The sequence below is a fragment of the Chiloscyllium punctatum genome, chromosome 16 (assembly GCF_047496795.1).
Source record: "Chiloscyllium punctatum isolate Juve2018m chromosome 16, sChiPun1.3, whole genome shotgun sequence".
NCBI lineage: Eukaryota > Metazoa > Chordata > Chondrichthyes > Orectolobiformes > Hemiscylliidae > Chiloscyllium > Chiloscyllium punctatum.
Genome location: NC_092754.1, coordinates 45,692,026 through 45,714,225, shown reverse-complemented (window position 1 = coordinate 45,714,225; position 22,200 = coordinate 45,692,026). Strand labels below are relative to the sequence as shown.

Below are 22,200 nucleotides of genomic sequence, written 5' to 3'. Positions count from 1 at the left end.
CTCATCCTTTTTTTTCTTCCCTGATAAGGAGTCTAAATTAATTGTCATTTCACTTCATTTGACTTATCCAAAAATGTGATAGTGGTTCTACGTTCCCCTGTCTATCATGACTTTTACTCTGACATGATGCCCCACTGGTCCTGGACTGTCTTACACGGGAAAACAGCCTTTCCACATCTACCTTGATAAGACACTTATATGTTTCAATGAAGTCATCTCTCTTTCTTCTATATGTCAATGAGTACAGGCTCAGCCTAATCAACCTGCCATAAGACAGTCCCTCCATACCTGGTATCAGACTAGTGAACATTCTCAGGACAAGCAGAGGCAATGATTTAATGGTATTATCATTGAACTGTTACTCCAGAGACCCATGTAATATTCTAGAGTCTCAGGTTTGAATCCCACCATGGCAGATGGTGAAATTTGAATTCAAGAAAAGTCTAGAATTAAGAGTCCAATGATGACTGTGAATCCATTGTCAATTGTTAGGAAAAACCCATCTGGTTCACTAATAGGTTCCACTACAAAATACCTCAGGGTCAGAGGGCAGTCCTTGCATGGAGCTGTCTTCTTCACCTGGAAATGGATCAGAAACGATTGAGGGAAGACCCAGGGAAGAGTTCCCAAACACTTCAGTTGTTTGGATTTGGAGATTCTCAAATATGTCTGAGAATGTGTAAATATAACTCTGTCATTAGCTTTCCTGCTGGGATTCTAAATGATGGAAGACTCCTTCTGGGATTCCCAGTGGTGGGAAATTTCTGCTGGAATTCCCAGTGATAGAAATTTCCTGCTTGGATTCCTTTTATGGGAATTTCTTGTTAATATTCCCAGTTAAGGGAGATTCCTGCTGCAATTCCCAGTGATGGGACTTTCCTGTTGGGATTCCTAGTGATGAAAATTTACATTTGTGATTACAAGTGATGGGACTTTCCTGCTTTGCTTCCCAGTAATGGGACATTCCTTCTGGAATGCACAGTGATGGAATTGACAGTAATAGGAGCTTCCTGCTGGAATGTTTAGTGATGGGAGATTTCTGCTGGAATTCCAAGTGATGGCAGTTTCCTGATGGGATTCTAAGTGATGGGGAATTACTGTTGGGATTGTAGTGATGGGTTCAGTCCTGCTTGGATTCCCAGAGATGGGAATTTCCTACTGGATTTCCTTATGATAGGAAATTCCTGTTGGGATTTGCAACGATGAGAGATTCTGGCTGGGCTTCCCAGTGATGGGAATTTTCTGCTGGGATCCCCAGTAAAAGAAAGTTCATGCTGGTATTCCCAGTGATGGGAGATTCCTGCTGGATTTCCTTGTGATGTGCGAAGTGTATGAAGGCAATTCCAGAGCTTACATCCTGGTGTTTCAAGCCATGATCACAGAGGGCCGAGTGAAGTGCAGATGACAAATAGCCAAAACTGCACATCAAAAAGATCTCAGAGGATAGTAGGATTGGAGAAGGTTTTAGAAGTTTGGAAGACAGAGATAATAAAACATGCATGAGAATTTTAAAATTATGACATTGCCAGACTGGAAGCTAACTCTGGATCGATATAAAAATTCAGTCCAAACAACTGATAATACAAGAGAAAGTCACCAAGTCTCTGCCCGCTCTTTGACAGATAGCTTGATCTTCATTTTGTTCCACTTCTCCTATTGTCGTGTAAACTTACTCTGCATAAAATCTCCTTAACACCAATCACTTCTACATCTCTATATCCCTTGGTTTGCTATTTAAGTTTATTTAATAACATAAAAATGAAACGTTACATAAAAACAAGAACAGAATATAAGACTTCGAACTGATAATTCTGAATTGTATCTACATATCATATCTAAACTCTTCTTAATAAACTATGTTTGCTTTCAATTCCCCAAATGCAACATCATGGGAGATCAGCTAGACAGGTCTTCTCAAAATTGTGAGATTCTTTTTTTCACCCTGCGGAGTTTTTTTTTAAAATCCGTATCTCACTTTAGATTGCCTTGTTAATCAGTTTAGAGTAATGAGTGCTAATTATTAATCACAGGCATGTAATTATCCTGTATGTTCAGCTTTATAAGATGCAACACTGGTTTCCAGTGTTAATAGCTAAAGAATCTGGAATCTGGGTGTTAATTTATGTCAGGAACCTTAATATGTTAGCTATGATGGCTGTGGCTTTTTCCACCACAGTCTCTTTTGTGTTTGAACTTCTCTTGCTTCATGTTGTGTGTTTGTTGGGAGACAGAGTACAGGCAGAACAACCCAAGAATTAGATGGAAGATAGCAGGTGACCTCTTCTCAGTTCCTGTCTATTTAAGCTCCTGAGGATATTACTAGTTCTGATGACTTAGCCTCCAATCTGTGGTCATGTATATTCAAGGTTGCACATTCCTTATATAGTAGGTTCCCTACTATACAAGATGGACATGATGAAAGCTGATGTAACCAGTAAGTTATCATGCAGATGCAATCGTATTATCAACAATTCAATAATATTTAAGCAGCAGCAAATATTAAATATAGGTTAATGTTAACCATAGATATGGATTAGTTAATGAAAATGCAGTAAGTGCTTGCAGTTCCAAAATCCATTCTGATTTAATTAAGGCTGTTGGGGGCTGTGGGAAATCATTTCTCAAGCCACACATCCCCCTGCTGCTCTGAGCTTTTTAATCTGAGTTCCATTTCACAGAACTGCACATGTCAGAGCAGATTGCTGTTATCTGTCTGTAAAAGTTTGGCAAAGCACAGTAATTGGTAAGGAACTTTAAATTAAGTGGAGACTTTAAGGAGTCTGTAGCAGACAGTTATTTATTTATTTGATTCATGAAGAATGATTGGCTGTCCACATTTCAGTTCTCCCTGAGGCTCAACATTCAGGCATTAATCAAAAGAATATACCAGTGATTTTTTAATGTGGAACATTTTTAAAGTGATATTGGAATTATTAGAGGAAGTGGTTGGGAGGATTTGTTACTGAGGAAGTTGCTTAAAGCAAACAGAATATTTCACATGATCCAAATCAAAACTAGAAAATGTTGGAAGCAGCTGGCAGGTCAGAGTGGAACTGTGGGGAAAAGGGATAAGATAGTATTTCAGAAACCATACTTTCATAAAAACCATTCTGATGACATACCTGCATTCACAACATGGCCATTCTCTCTAATAAAAACTGAAAGAACTGGCAGTGCTGCTAATCAGAAACAAAAACAGAAGTTGCTGGAAAAGTTCAGCAGGTCTGGCAGTATCTATGAGGAGAAATCAAGGTTAATGTTTCAGGTCCTGTGAACTTTCCACAGAAGCAAAGAAAGCTCTGAGGAAAGGTCACCACACCTAAAACGTTAATTCTGATTTCTCTTCAAAGGTGCTGCCAGACCTACTGAGTTTTTCCAGCAACTTCTGTTTTTGGTAATGGCCATTCACTTCACTGACGTTGACTGACTGTTGGGTATTTGCAGTTTCTTGGGTTTGTATTACTGAGTCATTAAATATAACTAAAGAACAGCATTACACATTGATGAAAAGGGGCAACTAATGGTGCAGTGTAGTGTTCCTAACTCTGGGCCAGAAGATCCCATGTTTGAGTGCCAGCTATCCCAGATGTGTGTCACAGCATGCCTAGCACATGGAAGTTTTGAGTCAAATAGAAAAGTATGGTACCAACTGAATGCAGCAGACACATTTTAAAGGTTCTTGTGACATAATGGTAATGTTCCTACCTCTAGGCCAGAGATTCAAATTCTACCTACTTCAGAACTGTGTCTGAAAATGTCTCCTTTTTCCATCAGAACATCTCTTTATTGAAGAGATTCATGAACATTCCCAAACTCCTCATTGAAAACTGAGTATAGTTACATCTACATCAGAACAACCATTCACAGGAGCCAATGGGATGATTTGCAGATCATGTAGGCATGTTTGAAAGTTATAACTGCTGACAGCCCTTGTCATTAAGGTCCATAGTTTGAATTCTGCTTCAAACTTGAAAATATCATAAGATTATCAAAGGGTTAGGTAGGGTGGAAAGTGACAGTCTTTTTCCTTGGATGGTGATGGCAAGCATGAGGAGATAAAGCTTTAGATTGAGGGGCGATAGATAGAGGACAGATGTCAGAGGTAGTTTCTTTACTCAGAGAGTAGTAGAGCTGTCGAACACACTGCCTGCAACAGTATTAAACCTGCTAACTTTAAGGGCATTAAAATGGTAATTGGATAAACAAATAGATGAAAATGGAATAGTGTAGGATAGATATGCTTCAGATTTGTTTCACAGGTCGGCACAACATTGAGAGCTGAAGGGCTCATTACTACGTTGTAATGTTCTATGTTTCCATGTTCCCTCAACATTTAATTCTGTGTACCTTCCCACATTAAACTTGTGTCCAGATTAAAATTGTCCAGTTACTTTTTCATGTGGTCCTGGATCACCTTTGGGTCTTGGACCACCTCCTCGTAATCCAGCTGTTTTTTTTCACCAGATGAGTACAGAGAGGCTAGTCAGAGCCAGAAGTGGCCCAACAGGTAATGTTTGACATTTCTGATGTGTCCCAGAGAAACAATACTGTTCAACATTGGACTGAACATGCAGGATTTTAGTTGACGGATTAAATGAGGTCTAGAATTTTAAATAGCCCAAGGCTAATTTCTAAAGCAGTGACTGGTGTGCAACACCCCTCCACACCCAGAATTCAAATCAAAGTGTGAGCCAGAGTACATAAGTTTCAAAGTATCCAGTAATCATTTCCTTCAAGTCACGGGCAATTCCTTTTCATGTGCAGTCCCTTTAAATATTCTTAGAAAGCAATAAACACACAAAGTGAGTCATTCGTCTGCGATATTATAATCGATCTGTTCTAACGTCAATGATCAGGCTGTTGTGTGACATCAGGAATTTGGAGTTGTGTGGACATGTTCATCAAAACCCACCTTGTTTAAAAGTTGTAATAAAATGAGACCTTTGAGTGACCTGAGTAGAGACGTTTGAATTTCTAGACAGTCATTTTAATGAACATTGACTTACATCAGATGAAAATATAATAGACAGCCATCAAGGTGTTAATCCTAAATAAAGAAGACACACTTTAATCAGCACTGACAGTGGCAACCAGAAATCCTAATTAACAGGATTGGGCAGTTTTCATCCTGACTGCACTTTGTGACACTTTGATCCTGAGCTAAAGACACTGACCCCAAAGCACTGAATATGGGAAATGGCCTGTTCCAAACACCTCTGAAAGAACAGGCAAACTTATTTTGTGATCACAAGGAACGGGGATAATTATATGGAGAGAGATGGTCAACAAGAAAAGTACCCGATGAATGGTCATTCACTTGAAACATCGTTTCTCTCTCCATAGGCATTGCCTGATCTGCCAAATATTTCCACCATTTTCTGTTTTTATTTCAGATTTACAACATCAGCAGTATTCCTATTCTGTAAGGAAAGCATCTTTTCCCGTTAACCTACAATGTGAATAATTACAGACAAAAGGTTCCGTGCAAAGTAAACATTTTAGTCCCGGCATAATTGCAATTACAACATAAGTAAGCTTCAAAAGCAGTGTGCAAACAGCATCACCAACTCGATGAGAAGGTCTCAGCTGTAAGTATCTGTAAGGATACATAATATATTTTTGATGGCTCTCCAAAAATTTCTGAAAGTGAAGCACAGAGTGAAAGGGCTGGCAAAACTGAACTATAGCTGACAGGTCAATTTTATCACGGTCAACAATCCCTGCCATTCCTTCTCGTCCCTCAACTATCTCTCCCTTTACATTCTCTCCACCCTTCCCCTATTCTCACTCATTATTTTACAGAAGCTCTTAGCTACCACCTGCACTGCTTACCTCCACCCTCCTGTACCATGGGGAGATCCAGAATGAGGACATTTGTGAACATCTGGAGATTGTGCATCACCAAATTTTAAGAAGCTGAATATCATATCAGCCCTTGCTAACATGGTCTGAATTTTTTTTTCCCACTATCTATTCTTTTCAGCTTATTATACAGCCCTCTTTACTGTAACCTATAATCAGTTCCACAATTTTGAAATAAAAGCAAATCACAGTGGATGCTGGAGATATGAAATAAAGTAGTATCTGTGGCAGAAGAAACAAGAGTTCATATTTGCTGTCTGATCGGACTCCTCTTTGGAAACCTCTCCAAAATGCTGCCAAACCTGTTGAGCTTCTCCAGCGTTTTTTGTTTTTATTACTCCTGATGCTAAATACAGCTCTTCAAAATCACTACGTTCTTGCTTTCCAAACAAAACTGTAATATGAAGAGGATACTCACTCCAGAAGGAGGGTGTGCTGTCCAACCCAACTCTGCTGTTGCTGTTGTCGAATCCATCAGGGTTTCTGTGCAAAAAGAGGAAACCCACTTAACTTGAGTAACTGGGCAGCTGGCTTTTGTATACAGTCTTGCAGCATTCACAGTGATAAAAATTATACTTATGACAGACTTGGAATGTTATATTTTATTTAATCAGTGTCAACGAAGACTTGTTGGGAGCTTGGCTGCAGCTTCCATCACTCTCAGCAAACCAGCAAACGTTCCCTTTTCAACTACTTCCCCCTAATCTTATGCCTACTACAGTGCAATATTCATCATAATCTCTCATCTATTAGTGAGATACTCACCCTAACCTCTCACCTATTTCACTCCCTAATCTCTCACAAATTACTGTACTATTTGGCATAATCTCTCAGTATTTCTCTGGTATACAAAACAATACTCTTCACTGTAACTTGTTACATGTAACAATAATAAATCATTTATTAAAGTGAGGTATTCTCCCTAATCTCTCAAATTACAGTATAATATTTTTCATAATCTCTCAGCTGTTACAGAAATACTGTCCCTGACCTCTTAGCTATTGCAGTGTTATAATGTCCACAATTGCTCATACATTCATACAATCCCTACAGTGTAGCAGCAGGCCACTCAGCCCATCAAGTCCACACTGACCTTCTGAAGAGCATCCCACCTAGACCCACCCCACCACCCCCCAGACCCCACTCCCCCACAGTGTCCTATCCCTGTAACGCTGTATTTGCCATGGCTAACCCACCTCACCCACACATTCTTGAACACTATGGACAATTTAATTTAATTACTAGCTTTTTCTAACATATTTCACCATAAGCACCAAGCTGTAGTCCACTTCTAATGGCTGACAGTGTTGACCAAACAAGGACTGAATTAGAAGGACAAAATCTCAGTGAATCAACAAGGTACTGCTTTCATTCGATTTTCCTTTTGAAACTTGAGCTTTGTGCAAAGATTGATTCGGTTACCCTTACAATGCATTCATTTGGTTGAATGACAGGGAGGGGGTCTGGCCCTGTCTGTTGTTTCAAGTTGACTGTTCATTTGGGTGGCACAGTGGTTAGCACTGCTGCCTCACAGCGCCAGAGACCCGGGTTCAATTCCCGCCTCAGACGACTGACTGTGGAGTTTCCTCCAGGTGCACCAGTTTCCTCCCACAGTCTAAAAATGTGCAGGTTAGGTGAATTGGCCATGCTAAATTGCCTGTAGTGTTAGGTGAAGGGGTGAATGCAGGGGAATGGGTCTGGGTGGGTTGCGCTTCGGCGGATCGGTGTGGACTTGTTGGGCGGAAGGGCCTGTTTCCACACTAAGTAATCTAATCTAATCTAATTTAACATGGCCTGCGTATCTGTGGATTGTGGGTGTAAACCAGAGCACCCAGAAAAAACCCATGTTGACACGAGAATGTCCAAACTCCACACAGGGTGGAGTCAAACCCAGGTCTGTGGCTCTGTGTGGCAGCCGTGCTAACCGCTGAGCCACTATGCACTCCCAATTGCACTCATGCCAGGTAGGAGTCGAAACTACAATCTCTTGATCTTTAGTCACATGTGTTATCTGTTGCATTACATTAATGGCCAGGGCCAGTAATGATCACCATGGACTCTCCCTAATCTCTCATATATAACATTCAATAATCAGTATTGCAGTGTAATACTAGCCCTAATATCACACATTTTCTTGTAATATTCCCATAATATCTGATCAATTACAATGTAATTCTCTCTCCAATCGCTCATTTACAGTGTGATACCATCCCTAATCTTTCATCTATTACATCACAAAACTCTCAATTTTGCATCTACCTAATCTCTCAACTATCAACTACAGTACTCTCCCCAAACTAAACTATAACATTGTCCCTAATCTCTCATATAGTGCAATGTGATACTTTCCTTAATACCTCATCAGTTACATATATTAGTTAATCTCTTATCTCACCCAGCAAGACTTTTTTTTTCTAAACATCCCGGCGATTACAATGTAATACTCACACTATGTTTTGCCATGTTATAGTTTAAAGTCTATTTAATTGTTTGTCCATTTAATCTCTTGTCTGTGTTATGGACCAGGCCAGACCCCTCAAAAATATTTCAAGAAAGTAGCCCAGCCTCTAACTTTGCGAGTTGTTTTAAGCAGGTGTAACGTGGATATTCCAGGAGAGATACAGCTGGTCAAACCACGTAGTTTTAAACGAAACACAATTCATTTACAAGATTACGGAATAAAACGCAAACAAAAGACAACAGAATACCAAATAATCTATTCTATCTGAAAGCCCAACAGATTATCTCAACTTAATGATGATGTTCCAAATTCCTGCAACAATCCCCATAAACACACCTTGGCAAAAAAGGGGACAAGGTTGTAGGGCCAGAGAGATTAGGAGTGGGATTGTGGGGGATGTCTGGGCAGGTACATCCTTGCAGAAGTTTTTTTTTAATTTATTCATTTTGTGGGACATGGGCATCACTGGCTGGCCAGCATTGGTAGCCTATCCCTGGTTGCCCTTGAGAAGGTGGTGGTGAGCTGCCTTCTAGAACCGCTGCAGTCCACCTGTTGTGGGTTGACTAGCAATGCCAGTAGGGAGGGAACTTTAGGAGTTTGACCCAGTGACAGTGAAGGAATGGGGATACATTTCCAAATCAGGATGATGAGTGCTTGGAGGGGAACTTGAAGGTGGTAGTTGGTGTTCCCATAAATCTGCTGCCCTTGTCCTTCCAAATGGAACCTGTTGTGGGTTTGGAAGGTGTTGTCTGAGGTTGTTTGGTGAATTTCTGCAGTACACCTTGTAGATAACACACATTGCTGCTACTGAGCGTTCGTGGTGGAGGAAGTGGATGCTTGTGGATACAGAGCCAATCAAGCAGGCTGCTTTGTCCTGGATGGTGTCAAGCTTCTTGAGTGTTGTTGGAGCAGCACCCATCCAGGCAAGTGGGGAATATTCCATCACATTCCTGACTTGTACCTTGTAGACAATGGACTGGCTTTGGCGAGTCAGGAGGTGAGTTACTCACTGTAGTATTCCTAACCTCTGACCTACTCTTGTAGACACTGTGTTTATGTGGCGAGTCCAGTTGAGTATCTGATCAATGATAACTCCCAGGATGTTGATAGTGGAGGATTGAGTGAATGTCAAGAGGTGATGGCTAGATTGTCTCTTATTGATGATGGTCATAGCCTAGCATTTGTGTGGTATGAATGTTACTTGGCATTTGTCAGCCCAAGCCTAAAAATTGACCAGATCTTGTTGCATTTGGATACGGACTGCTCCATGTTTCTGAAGAGCGGCAATTGGTGCTGAATATAATGCTATCATCAGCAAACATCCCCACTTCGGGCTTTCAATAGAGGGAAGGTCATTGATGAAGCAGCTGAAGATGGTTGGGCCTAGGACACGACTTGAGGAACTCCTGCAGAGATTCCTAGAGCTGAGATGACTGACCTCCAACAACCACGACCATCTTCCTATGTGCCAGGTATGACTCTAACCACAAGAGAGTTTGCCTCTGGTACCCATTAATTCCAATTTTGCTCGGGCTCCTTGATGCCACACTTGGTCAAATGCAACCTTGAAGTCAATGGCTTATCAGAAATTGCAGGAGGGCCTCGATCAGCTGGGGAAGTGGGCTGAGGAATGGCAAATGGAGTTCAATAAAGGTAAGTGTAACATCTTGCATTTGGGAAAGTCAAATCAAGGTAGGAGTTTCATGGCGAATGGTAGGGTCTTAAGGAGTGTAGTGGAATGGAGGGACCTTAGACTTCAGGTGCACAGTTCTTTGAAAGTAGAGTCACAGGCAGACAGGACAGTGAAGAAGATTGTTGGCACACTGGCCTTCAACAGTCAGTGTACTGAGTATAGAAGTTGGGAAGTTATGTTGCAGTTGTACAGGACGTTGGTGAGGCCACATTTGGAGCACTGTGTTCAGTTTTAGTCACCTTGCTAGCGGAAGGATGTTATTAAACTGCAAAGAGCACAGAAGAAATTTACAAGGATATTGCCATGTTTCAAATGTCTGAGTTGGACAAACTAAGACTTTTTTCATTAGCGTGTAGAAAACTAAGAGGAGATCTGATAAAATCATGAGAGGGTTGGGGAATCAAAGATAAGAGGGAAAAAGAATAAAAGAGCGTGGTATACATATGGAATAAGCTGCTAGAGGAAGTGGTTGAGGCATGTACATTAGCAACATTTAAAAGGCATTTGGACAAATACATGGATAGGAAAGGTTTGGCAGTATACGGGCCAAGTGCAGGAAAATGGGGTTAGTATTGATGGACATTTTGGTTGGCATGGACCAGTCTGGACCAAAGGACTTGTCTCTGTGCTGCAGGACTCTATGACTCTCTCTATGCTGTCACTCTCACCTCATCTCTGGAATTCAGCTCTTTTGTCCATATTTGAACCAAGGCTGCAATGAAGTCAGGAGCTGAGTAGTCCTGGTGGAACCCAAGCAGGGCATCACTGAGCAGGTTGTTGCTGAGCAGGATCTGCTGATTGCACTATTGATAACACCTTCCCGATTTGTCCTGCTTTTTATGCACGGGGCATACTTGGGAAATTTTCCGCATTGTCAGGTAAATGCCAGTGTTGTAACTGTGCTGGAAAAGCTTGCCTAGGGGAGCAGCAAGTTCTGGAGCACAGGTCTTCAGTACTATTGCTGGTACTTTGTCAGGGCCCATAGCCTTTGCAGTATCCAGTGTCTCCAGCTGTTTCATGATATTGAATTGGCTGATGGCTTGTATCTGTCATGTTGGGAACCACTGGCAGATGCTGAGATGGATTATTCACTCAGCACTACTGGCAGAAGATTGCTGCGAAAGTTTCAGCCTTATCTTTTGCACTGATATGCTCGGCTCCTCTATCATTGAGGATGGAGATATTTGTGGAGACTCCTCCTCCTGTGAGTTGTTTAATGGTCCACCACCATTCACAATTGGATGTGGAAGGACTGCAGAGCTTAGATCTGATCTTCTTCATTGTGGGATTGCTTAACTCTGCCTATCACTTGCTGCTCATGCTGTTTGGTAAGTAAGTAATTTTGCTTGATGCCTTTAACAGGTTCACACATGATTTTTAGGTCTGCCTGGTGCTGCTTCTGCCATGCCCTTCTGCATGTTCCATTGAACCAGGGTTGAGGGTAATGATTGAATGGGGGTTTGCCAGGCCATGAGGTTGCAGATTATGCTGGAGTACAATTCTCCTGCTATTAATGCCCCGCAGTACTCATGGATACCCAATCTTGATTAGATTAGATTACTTACAGTGTGGAAACAGGCCCTTCGGCCCAACAAGTCCACACCGCCCCGCCGCAGCGTAACCCACCCATACCCCTACATCTACATCTACATCTACATCTACCCCTTACCTAACACTACGGGCAATTTAGCATGGCCAATTCACCTGACCTGCACATCTTTGGACTGTGGGAGGAAACCGGAGCACCCGGAGGAAACCCACGCAGACCTATTGCTAGATCTATTCAAAGTCTACCCCATTTGGCACAGAGCCAGCACAATGCAGGTTATTCTCAATATGAAGGCAGGACTTCACCTCCACAATGAGGTCACTCTTATTGGCACTGTCATGGACTGCAGCTGGCAGATTGGTAAGAATGAGGCCAAACCTGATTTTCCCACTTGTCGATTCCCTCACAACGAGCAGTACTGCTGCCGACTCATTCTTGGTGGATGACCTTGAAATCCCCCACACAGAGTACATTTGGTGCCCTTGCCATCCTCAGTCATTCTGGTAAGTGTTGTTCAACATGGAGGAGTACCGATTCATCAGCCAAGGGAGGACAGTACATGGTAATCAACAGGAGGTTTCCTTGCCCATGTTTAACCTGAAGTCATGACACTTCATGGGATCTGAAGTCAACATTGAGAACTCCTACAGAATACCGTCCTGACTGTATCCCACTGTGCCATCCCTCCTGCTGGTCTGTCCTGCCAGTGAGACAGCACAAATCCAGGGATGGAGATGTCTGGGACGTTGTCTGTAAGATATTGACTCCATGACTGTGACAGGCTGTTGCTTGTCTAGTCTGTTTGACAGCTCTCCCAATTTTGGAACCCTCCCCCAATGCTATTGAGGAGGACTTTGCAGGGTCGACCAGGCTGTTTCTGCCATTGAATTTTCTGGTACCTAGGTCAATGCCTGGTGATCTATCCGGTTTTATTTCTTTGAGATTTTGTAACAATGGTACAACTGAACGGTTTGTTCGGCCATTTCAGAGGGCAACTGAGAATCAACCACATTGCTGTGGATCTGGAGTCACATGTAGGGCAGACCAGATAAGGATGGCATAGTTCCTTCCCTGAAGGACATTAGTGAAACAGATAGGTTTTTCCAACAATTGACAATGATTTCATTAACATCAGTAGATTCTTAATGCCAGACGTTTTTTTTAATTGAAGTCAAATTCCACCATCTGCCGTGGCGTGATTTCAACCTGGGTCCCCAGAACATTATCTGGGTCTCCAGATTAATAATCTAGATAATACCACTAGGACATCCCCTAGTTAGTGGAAAGAAAGATTACCTCCTTAATCTGACAATGTTCCCCTAATCTGAGTTCAGAATAGCAATAAAAATGAGTCCTAAAATGTTTCCTAAAGCTGACAGGTTCCCTTTCAAACCAAAAGTGGTTAGGTGGAAGGCAAGTCAGGATCTGGATTCCGATTTTGAACTCAGTAAACTCCCTGACTCAAACTGGCCTTATTTCAGGAGTTAAAGTTTCTCCCCACTCACACTCACACTCACAGTCACCAGTAAATGGAAGAATGAATAATAAATTTATAATATATTATTAAGTGTACAAAGGCAGCTCACCAACACAAGATGGGAATAAATGCTGGCCTAGACAGTGACATCCATGTCCCATGAGTGAATAACAAAACTGAATTTAAGGCATTTTGAAAGATCTTATCCAGTCATGTCCCTTTGAAAGTCTTGTCCTTTTAACCATTTATTTCTATTGTGACTTGATACATTTGAACACCAGACATTGAGATGATAGTAAATATCAGACAATACTTAGTACAGTATATTAAACACGGAGATAAACTAACAAAACTCAATGTATCCAAGTGATGACTTAATTCAAAACAAAAACAGAAATTTCTGGATAAACTCAGCAGGTCTGGCATGTCTGTGGAAAGAAAACATAGCCAACATTTTGGGTCCAGTAACTCTTCTTGCAATGATCTGCTGAGTTTCTCCAGCAATATCAGGTTTTATTTCAGATTTCCAGCAGCTGTAGTTCTTTTATTTTGTTAGGTGAATTCATTTCTCTCGTGATATCTGAAGAATAGTATTCAACCATATAATCACTGGGCAGTGGGTCAAAGGCCCGAAACCACTGTGATCTGTGAATGTTACAAGTGAAAATAGCACCAAGTGTAATGAGTTCATAGTTTGCCATTCTGGAAGCTGGATTTTGGGCAGCTGTCCAAATCAAGAAATTTATATTCACAATATCATGATGTTATACAGTGATACAAATTCTTTCAATCAGCAGTGTTTGTTTGAGCAAGAATTATTCTCTCCGGGTACTTAATAGATTACATATGGCCACAGTAGCCTGAATGGCTGTGTCACTTATCCCAGCACTGACATCAGTTGTTTCGGTTTTCAGATTCTTTACATGCTCTTGTGGCTATATATCTGGCCAATCCCATAAGCAGAGTACAGGTTCTCTAGAATTGCAGTCAGACATAGGCCATGTATCAAGGTAAATATAGAGAGATCCAGAAAAAACTGAAGCCACTGGAGTGGGTATGCTGGCAGAGTGGAAAATGCAGTTCTGGAATCTCATCTTCAGTAGCAATAAGGACATTTGTTGTAGTCAAGTGAGAATCTGACCAGCAGACAAGTTTATTTTGCAACATAAATCTCAAAAAATCATATTCAGAACAGTTTGCTTACACTTATCGAATGCTTTACAATTCACAAATGGTTTCTCTAACACTGCCCTTAAAGAAGAGGTACAACTACCTCGCTTCTCTGTGATGACTGAAATGACAATCAGAAGCTGGCAGCCAGTTGACAAAAGTAGTTACCAGCCTATTCCTCTGCTAAATCAAAGCTACATCTTCAAGTTCAGCCCATTGCCGAAAGATGTATCTAGTGACGAAGGAGCAGCGCTTTGAAAGTTGTACTTCCAAATAAACCTGCTGAACTATAACCTGATGTGTGATTTTTAAGTTCGTCGAACAGTGCCAGATATTCTGTCTACATTAGTGCAGTCCCCTGCCCGAGAACGTTACCACGGCAGGTCAGGCAGCATCCGAAGAGCAGGGGAATTGATGTTTTGGGTATTAGCCCTTCATCAGGAGTGAGGGTTGTGCCTGGATGCTGCCTGACCTGCTGTGCTTTTCCAGCACCACACAATTCAACTTTGATCTCTAGCATCTACAGTCCTCACTTTCTCCAAGAATGTTAGGACCAAACTAAACCTGTTGAACCTCCCCTCGGTGACCGAACTCGGTGACGGTGAATATTTACTGGACTCTTATATACTGCATAGTCTCTAAAATATGACCTCCTTGGAGACATTTGACCATGATTGGTTGGTCAATTATTAAATTGCAGCAAAATGCTGGTCACAAAAATGCTTCCTTCATGGTCAACTTTTTACATCCTTACGTGGGATTAATGATCTTTCACAAGACATATCTTCACACTCAACAACTCCCCTGACATATACCCACCAATGTGAGTTCTGTGACTGTAACCTGGTTTGAAAGATATTTGAATCAGAAGTCTCCCCAATATTTTGTTCTCAACCTCTCAAAGCAGGAAAAATTAAAACAGCAGCTAACATGTCAGTTTAAAATATATTCACTTTGTCATGTAGAAATATGTACATGGTAATAAGATAATGAATTTGAGTGACTGAAGAACAAGTATTAACTTGAACATTGGGGGATTTCTCATGGTCTTCTTCAAATACTGGCTGTGGGGTCTGTTATGTCCACCTAAAACAGAACACAGGGTTTTGGTTTTATATCTCATTTGAAAGATGGCTCCTTGCAAAGCATTATGCTCCCTTTGTACTGCAGTTGGCTGAGTCTCAGTCTGAATTACGCAGTCAAGTGTGTTTTTGAAAACACATGCTTCTATTTTGAGCATGAATACACCATTGCTGATCCACATCAACAATTCCAGAGAAAATGTAGAAAGGATATGGAAATAGTGTAAACAAAGAAATAGAGAATGGAGCAGAAACCATTCACCAAGTCCGTAACTTGGAAATGATATTCATCCAGAAATGTTTCCTGTGATTGCTCTGAGAAGGTTAAGGTACTGTGCAAGGTTTGTAGCAGATGTTCTGTCTGACTCATGAAATTTTGTGGGTAAGGTTTTCACATGATTGAAAGACAGCAAAGAAAACAGCACTGAAGACAGGGAGATGATTTCAGTGCTTACTTCACCCCGAGAACCAAGTTTCCCTTTTAAAATATACGCTTGTTCAATAGACTGAAGTGAAGGCACCTCGAATAATCATGCAGATCATAAGTGTGTTTGAAAAATTATTTTAAAATGATATGATCACTCAGTTATGCATTAGAGAACCAATTACACCATCTGTCAGCAAGAACAATTCAATGATCTCCAATGGATGGCTACCCTAATCAATGCGTTAGCTTTTGCCTGTGGTATGGTGGGGATATGGTGTGGTATTACTGTATATTGGGTATGGTCCCTAACAAGTAAACCAGTGACCTGGTCAAATGATCCAGAGACAAGTGTTAAAATCACAACAAACAGTTGAAAAAAAGTAATAGTTCTCATGAGATAGCCAGATTGCTTTATAAACCCACCTCGTTCAGTAATGGCCTTTAGGGAAGGAAATGTGCCATGCCATTCCATGCTTCCCTGGACTGGCCTACATGTGATTCCAGATCCACAAATATGTGTCTCAGGCTAATCTGCTCTTTGAAATAGCTACTCACTTACACAAAACAGAAAGAAGAAAGGTGTAATCAAAATAAAACCAGAGGGGTCAAATAGCATTGGCTTACACCGGACACTGTAGGGGAGGCAATTGCTTAGTGGTATTATCGTTGGGGGACCGTTAATCCAGAGCTGAAGGGTGACCACATCGAGGTTTATAAAATCATGAGAGGCATGGTTAGCCAAGGTCTTTCTCTCAGGGTAGGCGAGTCCAAAACTAGAGGGCACAGGTTTAAGGTGGGAGGGGAAAGATATAAAAGGGGCAATTTTTTTTGTGCGTGTATAGAATGAGCTGCCAGAGGAAGTGGTGGAGGCTGGTACAATTACAAACTTTAAAAGGCATCTGGATTAGTATATGAATAGGAAGGGTTTAGAGGGATATGGGCCAATTGCTGGCAAATGGGACTAGACATATTGAGGATATCTGGTCGGCATGGACGAGTTGGACTGAACATTTCTGTGTCATACATCTCTATGACTCTATAACTGCTTCCAATGAAGTAACATCCTTCTGAACACAGGACTCCAGATACTGTCTTACCAGTGCTCTGTACAGTTGAAGCATAAATTCCATTCTCTTGCATTTTAAGCCCTCCACAGCAAAACATAACATTCTATTAGCTTTCCTGATTACTTGCTATACCTTTGGTGGTTCATGCACAAGAACACCCAAGTTCCTCTGCAACCTCTCACCATTTAGAGGAAATGTTTACTTTGTATGAATCAACTGGAACTTAACTAATTTACGCAAATTTTTTGACAACATTACAGGTGCAGTGGACAATGGGGAAGCAGTGGATGCAGTGTATTCAGATTTGCAGAAGGCAATCTGCAAAGTGCTGCACAAAAGGCGACTGCATAAGGTAAAGATGCATGGCATTACGGGTTATGTATTAGCACGGATAGAGAATTGGTTAACTAACAGAAAGCAAAAATGGGGATAGATGGATATTTTTCTGATTAGGGATCAATGTTAGGATCACTATTGTTTACAATTTGGTGTTGGGGACCAAGTGTAGTGTGTTAAAGTTTGCACATGACACTAAAATGAGCAGCAGAGCGAAGTTTACAGAGGGATGTAGATCGGTTAAGTGAGTGGGCAAGGGTCTGGCAGATGGAGTATAATGTTAGTAAATTTGAGGTCATCCATTTTGGTACTAATAACAGCAAAATGTACTATTGTTTAAATGGTGAAAAATTGCAGCATGCTACTGTGCAGAGGAGCCTGGGTTATCTTGTGCATGAATCATAAAATGTTGGTTTGCAGGAGCAGCAGACAATTAAGAAGGCAAATGGAATATTGTTAGTCTCAAAATCATAGAGATATACAACACGGAAACAGCCCCTTCAATCTACCTTTTCCATGCTGACCAGATATCCTAACCTAATCTAGTCCTATTTGCCAGCACATTACCAATATCCCTCTAAACCATTCCTGTTCATATATCCATCCAGATGCCTTTTAAATGTTGTAATTGTACCAACCTCCACTACTTCCTCTGGCAGCTCATTCCATACATGCACCACCCTCTGTGTAAAAAGTTGCCCCTTAGGTCCCTTTTATATCTTTCTCTCTCACCCTAAACATATGCCCTCTAGTTCTGGACTCCCCGACCCCCAGGAAAAAGATTTTGTCTACTTACTATATCCATGCATCTCATGAATTGTAAACCTCTTTAAAGTCACCCCACAGCCTCCAATACTCCAAGGAAATCCATTCCAGCCTATTCAGCCTCTCCCTATAGCTCAAAGCCTCCAACCCTGGCAACATCCTTGTATACCCTTTTCTAAACCATTTCAAGTTTCACAACACCCTTCCAATAGGAGGGAGACCAGAATTGCATACAATATTTCAAAAGTGGCCTATACAGCTGTAAAATGACCTCCCAACTCCTGTACTCAATGGTCTGACCAATAAAGGAAAGCATACCAAATGCCTTCTTCATTATCCTATCCACCTGTGACTCCACTTTCAAGGAACAATAACCCTGTACTCCAAGGTCTCTTTTCACCAACATTCTCCAGGACCTTACCATTAAGTGTATAAACCCTGCTCTGATTTGCTTTTCCAAAATGCAGCACCTCAAATTTATCTAAATTAAACTCCATCTGCCACTCGTCAACCCATTGGCCCATTTGATAAAGACCCTGCTGTACTCTGAGATAACCTTCTTCGCTGCCCACTACACCTCCAATTTTAGTGTCAACTCCAAACTTACCAACTTTACATGCTATGTTCACATCCAAATCATTTATGTAAATGACAAAAAGTAGTGGACCCAGCACCAATCCTTGTGGCACACCACTCGTCACAGGCCTCCAGTCTGAAAAGCAACCCTCCACCACCAGAGAGATGGACTTTATAAACAGGGAGGTTATACTGCAGCTGTATAGGGTGCTGGTGAAGTCATACCTGGAGTACTGTGTGCAGTTTTGGTCTCCTTACTTGAGAAATGACATACTGGCACTAGAAGGGGTACAGAGGAGGTTCACTAGGTTGATTCCATAGTTTTAAAAGATGTGGAGCTGGAAAAGCACAGTAGGTCAGCTTGCATCTGAGGAGCAGGAAAATCAATGTTTCGGATCAGGAAGCATCATTCCTGATGAACAGCTTATGCCTAAAACGTCGAATCTCCTGCTCCTCGGATGCTTCCTGAACTGCTGTGGTTTTCTAGCACCACACTTTTCCACTCTGGTCTCCAGCATCCGCAGTCCCCACTTTCGTCTGATTCCATAGTTTGCTTACGAGGAGAGATTGAGTCGACTGGGAATATACTTATTGGAATTTGGAAAAATGGGGTAGGAGATCTTATAGAAACATAATAAAATTATGAAGGGAATGGATAAGATAGAAGCAGGGAGATTGTTTCCACTGGTGGGTGAAACTAGAACTCAGAGGCATAGCCTCAAAATAAGGGAGAGCAGTTTAGGACTGAGTTGAGGAGGAACCTCTTCTCCCAAAGGATGGAAACTGTAGAATTCCTTGCCCAGTGAAGCAATTGAGAATTGAATTGAATTGAATTGAATTTATTGTCATGTGTACCGAGGCACAGTGAAAAGCTTTGTCTTGTGAGCAATACAGGCAATCACATAGTTAAACAGCATAGACAAGTAAATAATGAGTAAACAGTGGCAAAAAAACCAAAACACAGGTACAGGCAATCTACCTCGGTGAATGTTTTTAAGGCAAACATAGATCTTTAAACAGTAAAGGAATTTGTGGTTATGGTCAGCAAGCGGGTAAGTGGAGTTGAGCCCACAAAAAGATCAGCTATGATCTTGTTGAATGACCTAGTAAGCCCAGATAGCCCACTCCTGGTCTGATTTTTTTATGTTCGTATGTTCGTATGTTCTTATTCTTCCTGCCAAATTGGACAATTTCACACTTGCCCACATTTTACTCCAGATCTTTGCTCACTCACTTCATCCATCCACATCTGTTTGTAGTCTCCTTATATACTCTTCACCACTTACTGTCATGTCTATTTTTATGTCATTAGTAAATTTAGCTACCACATGATCTGAGTGATTTCTGTAAATTGTAATAATAGTGCTCATTTCAGCAGATCTCTTAAAATCCAGGAAATGCAAAGGCCACAATCTCTCTTTCAGGTTCAGCAGGTCATTGTTTAATATTATTCTATAGAATGCCTTGTTTGGTTTCTTGCCCAGCTCCAATAAGTTATAATTGAAGCTTAGGTATTGTAAGGCTGATTGCAAAATGTGAGTGTGTTGTGAAATCTGAATGGTTGTTTACCTTGTTTGTGGGGACTGGGAAGCCTGTCACTTGCTTCAGGATCAATAGAAGAGGTCCAAGAGCAAATGTAGCCCTGAACTAAATATATCTGAAATGCATTTACTCAAACCATTAGACAACACATAGGGAGCAGTGCCCGAGGAACGTTTACCTTTGCAGCTTTGGCAATTGTGCAGACTTACAGCTAACTAAATCTATACAACTCAGTTTATATCCATGAAGATCACAAACACCTCTATGACCACATGAATCATATAACAGTGAACAAGGGGAAATACACCTCAGCACAAATTGTTCCACTCAGGGAGCCTGCATGTTTGCGTGTCAACAGGCCTGTGAGCTGATGCTATCGTAAATTCTGTGTACTTATAACTTGACATGAAGGAAATAACAAACCAGAAATTTAGCAAAATAGTTATTAATCTCTGTCTCGGCTGCAGTAAACAACACCCTGTAATGTGCAGTCTGTTACAGAACTATAATTATACCAATAATGAGATACATTAGGTGTTGTACAAAATGCTAATTGCTGGAATAGATTGGCGCTTCATTGAAGGAGCTGATGTTATGTAATGTGTTTATAAATAATCGATGTGTGTCATGATGATCTAATCATTCGGCAGAATGCATTCACATCAGCATTTCTTGGCCTGTTGAAACACAGGTAGTTACAACACAATAAAATGATTCATTTTGTGGAAAGCATATTTGGTGAGCCATAGTAGTAATGAAAGGCTATTATAAATTGATATTTTTCTAAACATATACTTTTTTGTTCCACTAAAGGCATGGCTTTTTTGTAAGCGTTGCTTACAACAGAAGTAACATAGAGTCATAGAGATGTTCAGGACAGAAACAGACCCTTTGGTCCAACTCGTCCATGCCGACTAGACATCTCAACCCAATCTAGTCCCACCTGCCAGCACCCAGCCCATATCCCTCCAAACCCTTCCTTTTCACACACCCATCCAAATGCCTTTTAAATGTTGCAAATGTACGAGCCTCCATCACTTCCTCTGGCAGCTCATTCCATACATGTGCCACTCTCTGCGTGAAAAAGTTGCCCCTTAGGTCTCTTTTATATCTTTCCCCTCTCACCCTAAACCTATGCCCTCTAGTTCTGGACTCCCCCACCCCAGGGAAAAGACTTTGTCTATTTATCCTATCCATGCCCCTCATGATTTTTTAAATCTCTGTAAGGTCATCCTTCAGCCTCCGATCCTCCAGAGAAAACAGCCCCAGTCTGTTGTGCCTCTCCCTATAGCTCATATCCTCCAACCCTGGCAACATCCTTGTAAACCCTTTCAAGTTTCACAACATCATTCCAGTACAAAGAAGACCAGAATTGCACGCAATATTCCAACAGTGGCCTAATCAATGTCCTGTACAGCCGCAACATGACCTCCCAACTCCTGTACTCAATACCTGACCAATAAAGGAAAGCATACTAAATGCCTTCTTCACTATCCTATCTACCAGCGACTCCAATTTCAAGGAGCTATGAACCTGCACTCCAAGGTCTCTTTGTTCAGCAAAACTCCCTAGGACCCTATCATTAAGTGTATAAGTCCTGCTAAGATTTGCTTTCCCAAAATGCAGCACTCGACCCATTGGCCATCTGTTCAAGATCCCGTTGTAATCTGAAGTGACCTTCTTTGCTGTCCACTACACCTCCAATTTTGGTGTCATCTGCAAACGTACTAACTGTACCTCTTATGTTCACATCCAAATAATTTATATAAATGACGAAAAGTTGTGGACCCAGCACCGATCCTTGTCGCACTCCACTGGTCACAGGCCGCCAGTCTGAAAAACAACCCTCCACCACCATCCTCTGGCTTCTACCTTTGAGCAATTTCCATATCCAAATGGCTAGTTCTCCCTGTATTCCATGAGATCTAACCTTGCTAACCATGTCGAATGCCTTACTGAAGTCCATATGGATCACATCCGCTGCTCTGCCCTCATCAATCCTCTTTGTTACTTCTTCAAAAAACTCAATCAAGTTTGTGAGACATGACTTCCCATACACAAAGCCATGTCCTTGCCTTTCCAAAATACATGTACATCCTGTCCCTCAGGATTCCCTCCAACAACGCTGTGTGGAATTTGCACATTCTCCCATTGTCTGCGTGGGTTTCCTCAGGGTGCTCCGGTTTCCTCCCA

At 41.4% G+C, this 22,200-nt stretch overlaps 1 protein-coding gene across 3 annotated transcripts in view; it reads right to left on the bottom strand.

Moving 5' to 3' along the window:
- The window catches only part of LOC140487179 (ephrin type-B receptor 2), a 718,490-nt gene that overhangs the window by 365,818 nt on the left and 330,472 nt on the right, over positions 1–22,200 (bottom strand). For 2 of the 3 annotated variants that reach the window (XM_072586828.1, XM_072586830.1), the window contains exon 2: positions 6,281–6,345. The exons of the other annotated variant lie outside the window; for it this stretch is intronic. In XM_072586828.1, the coding sequence (XP_072442929.1) occupies positions 6,281–6,345 (65 nt within the window). The remainder of the gene's footprint in view (positions 1–6,280; positions 6,346–22,200) is intronic. 3 annotated transcript variants of the gene reach the window in all.